Raw genomic sequence first — 1,278 nt, 5'->3', positions numbered from 1 at the left:
GTAGTGATCCACCGCCGCTCGAGTAAACGCACTAGATTAAGACGGATATTATATTCCGAATGACATCGTTGCAACACAGCTAACTACATACTGGCCAACTCGTCCTTAAACCTTTCAAACTGATGTTCGTCCAACTTCCGAGCTGTTTTGAATTGATTGTTGATGGGAGCACCCTGGATGTTGGGCGGCGCTGCATCCAAGGGTCGGCAGTACTCCAAGTCGCCCAAGATGACTCGTTTGTCGCTGAGCAGGACAAACACGTTGGCCGCTCGAACATCACAATGCGCCACTCCCAAGCTGTGGAGTTCCTCCAGAGCTTGCTTGACTTGTGACGGTCGAAGGGGTTAGACGCACAAAAGTTACGAAGGTCCGGATACTCTCGGCTTGGCCAAGAAGAACACAGCAAGAAAGGAGTAGATCCAATGTTAGGCAAATGTTAAAGTGAACTATCTAAAAACTAGCTAAAGCTGACGACCTTTGGGGAAAGGTCGTGTTGAATAAAAGGCAAGACGGTCGAATTCGAAGATGGTCGGCCCGTCGAATAATATACCTTTGCGATGGCGGTACCACGAAGTGGTGTAGTAGTACAAGCCCATGCTCCAGCTCCGTCACAAGTCCCGCGGTGAAGATTCGACCCTCTCGTCGAATTACAAATGAATCGACGGAGTTGGGTAGGTGGTGTTGGGTAGGTCAAAATGGGTAAAAGGTCTGTTCGCCCAAGTACTCCTTTTCGCGGGAGTTAGGTAGACGTCGCCGGTCAACTACCCGGAAAATCGGCGACGAGGTAGACGAGTAAGCAACGTCGTCATCTGGAAAGGACACTCGTTCCACGAAGCTGGACGAGGGTAGGCAGTCGATCGACAATTCGTCGCAAGCTTCGTCAGCTTCGGGGATCTCGTCGTCGAACGATCGTGAATAGTAGCCCCGAAATGGTTTGAGTCGGTCGACGTTCACAGTTACCATCTTGTCAGGGTGTGATGGTATGTCGATCTTGTACGTGTTTGGTCCCATTTTGCGTTCGACTCGGAAGGGTCCATGCCAATCCGTGGCTAGCTTAGTCGTCCGATGATCGTCTGGTCGAGTCGACTTGGCGAAGTATTTGTGGACCCAGACGGCTGTCTGTTCGCCAAACTCGATGGGTTTTTGGTTAGCCTTGGTTCTTGCACTCTTGTTTTGAACGGTGATCAGTTGTTGTTCCACGAGGTTTCGTGTCTCTTTCCAAGACGCGGCCAGACGACGCTTATATTGGGGCAAGTCGTCGGACTTCCAGGAGGGCTC

At 51.1% G+C, this 1,278-nt stretch overlaps 1 protein-coding gene across 1 annotated transcript; it reads right to left on the bottom strand.

Moving 5' to 3' along the window:
• Nucleotides 1-26: 26 nt before the first annotated feature.
• On the bottom strand, nucleotides 27-963 carry H257_19432 (hypothetical protein; the record flags this gene model as incomplete). Its single annotated transcript, XM_009848576.1, has 2 exons — nucleotides 27-320; nucleotides 766-963. 2 exons carry the CDS (start codon nucleotides 961-963, stop codon nucleotides 84-86), a joined length of 435 nt encoding a protein of 144 aa, XP_009846878.1. The 3' UTR covers nucleotides 27-83.
• Nucleotides 964-1,278: the final 315 nt, after the last annotated feature.

Source organism: Aphanomyces astaci, assembly GCF_000520075.1.
Source record: "Aphanomyces astaci strain APO3 unplaced genomic scaffold supercont1.589, whole genome shotgun sequence".
Taxonomy (NCBI): Eukaryota; Oomycota; class Saprolegniomycetes; order Saprolegniales; family Verrucalvaceae; genus Aphanomyces; species Aphanomyces astaci.
This window is presented reverse-complemented; position numbering and strand designations above follow the sequence as displayed.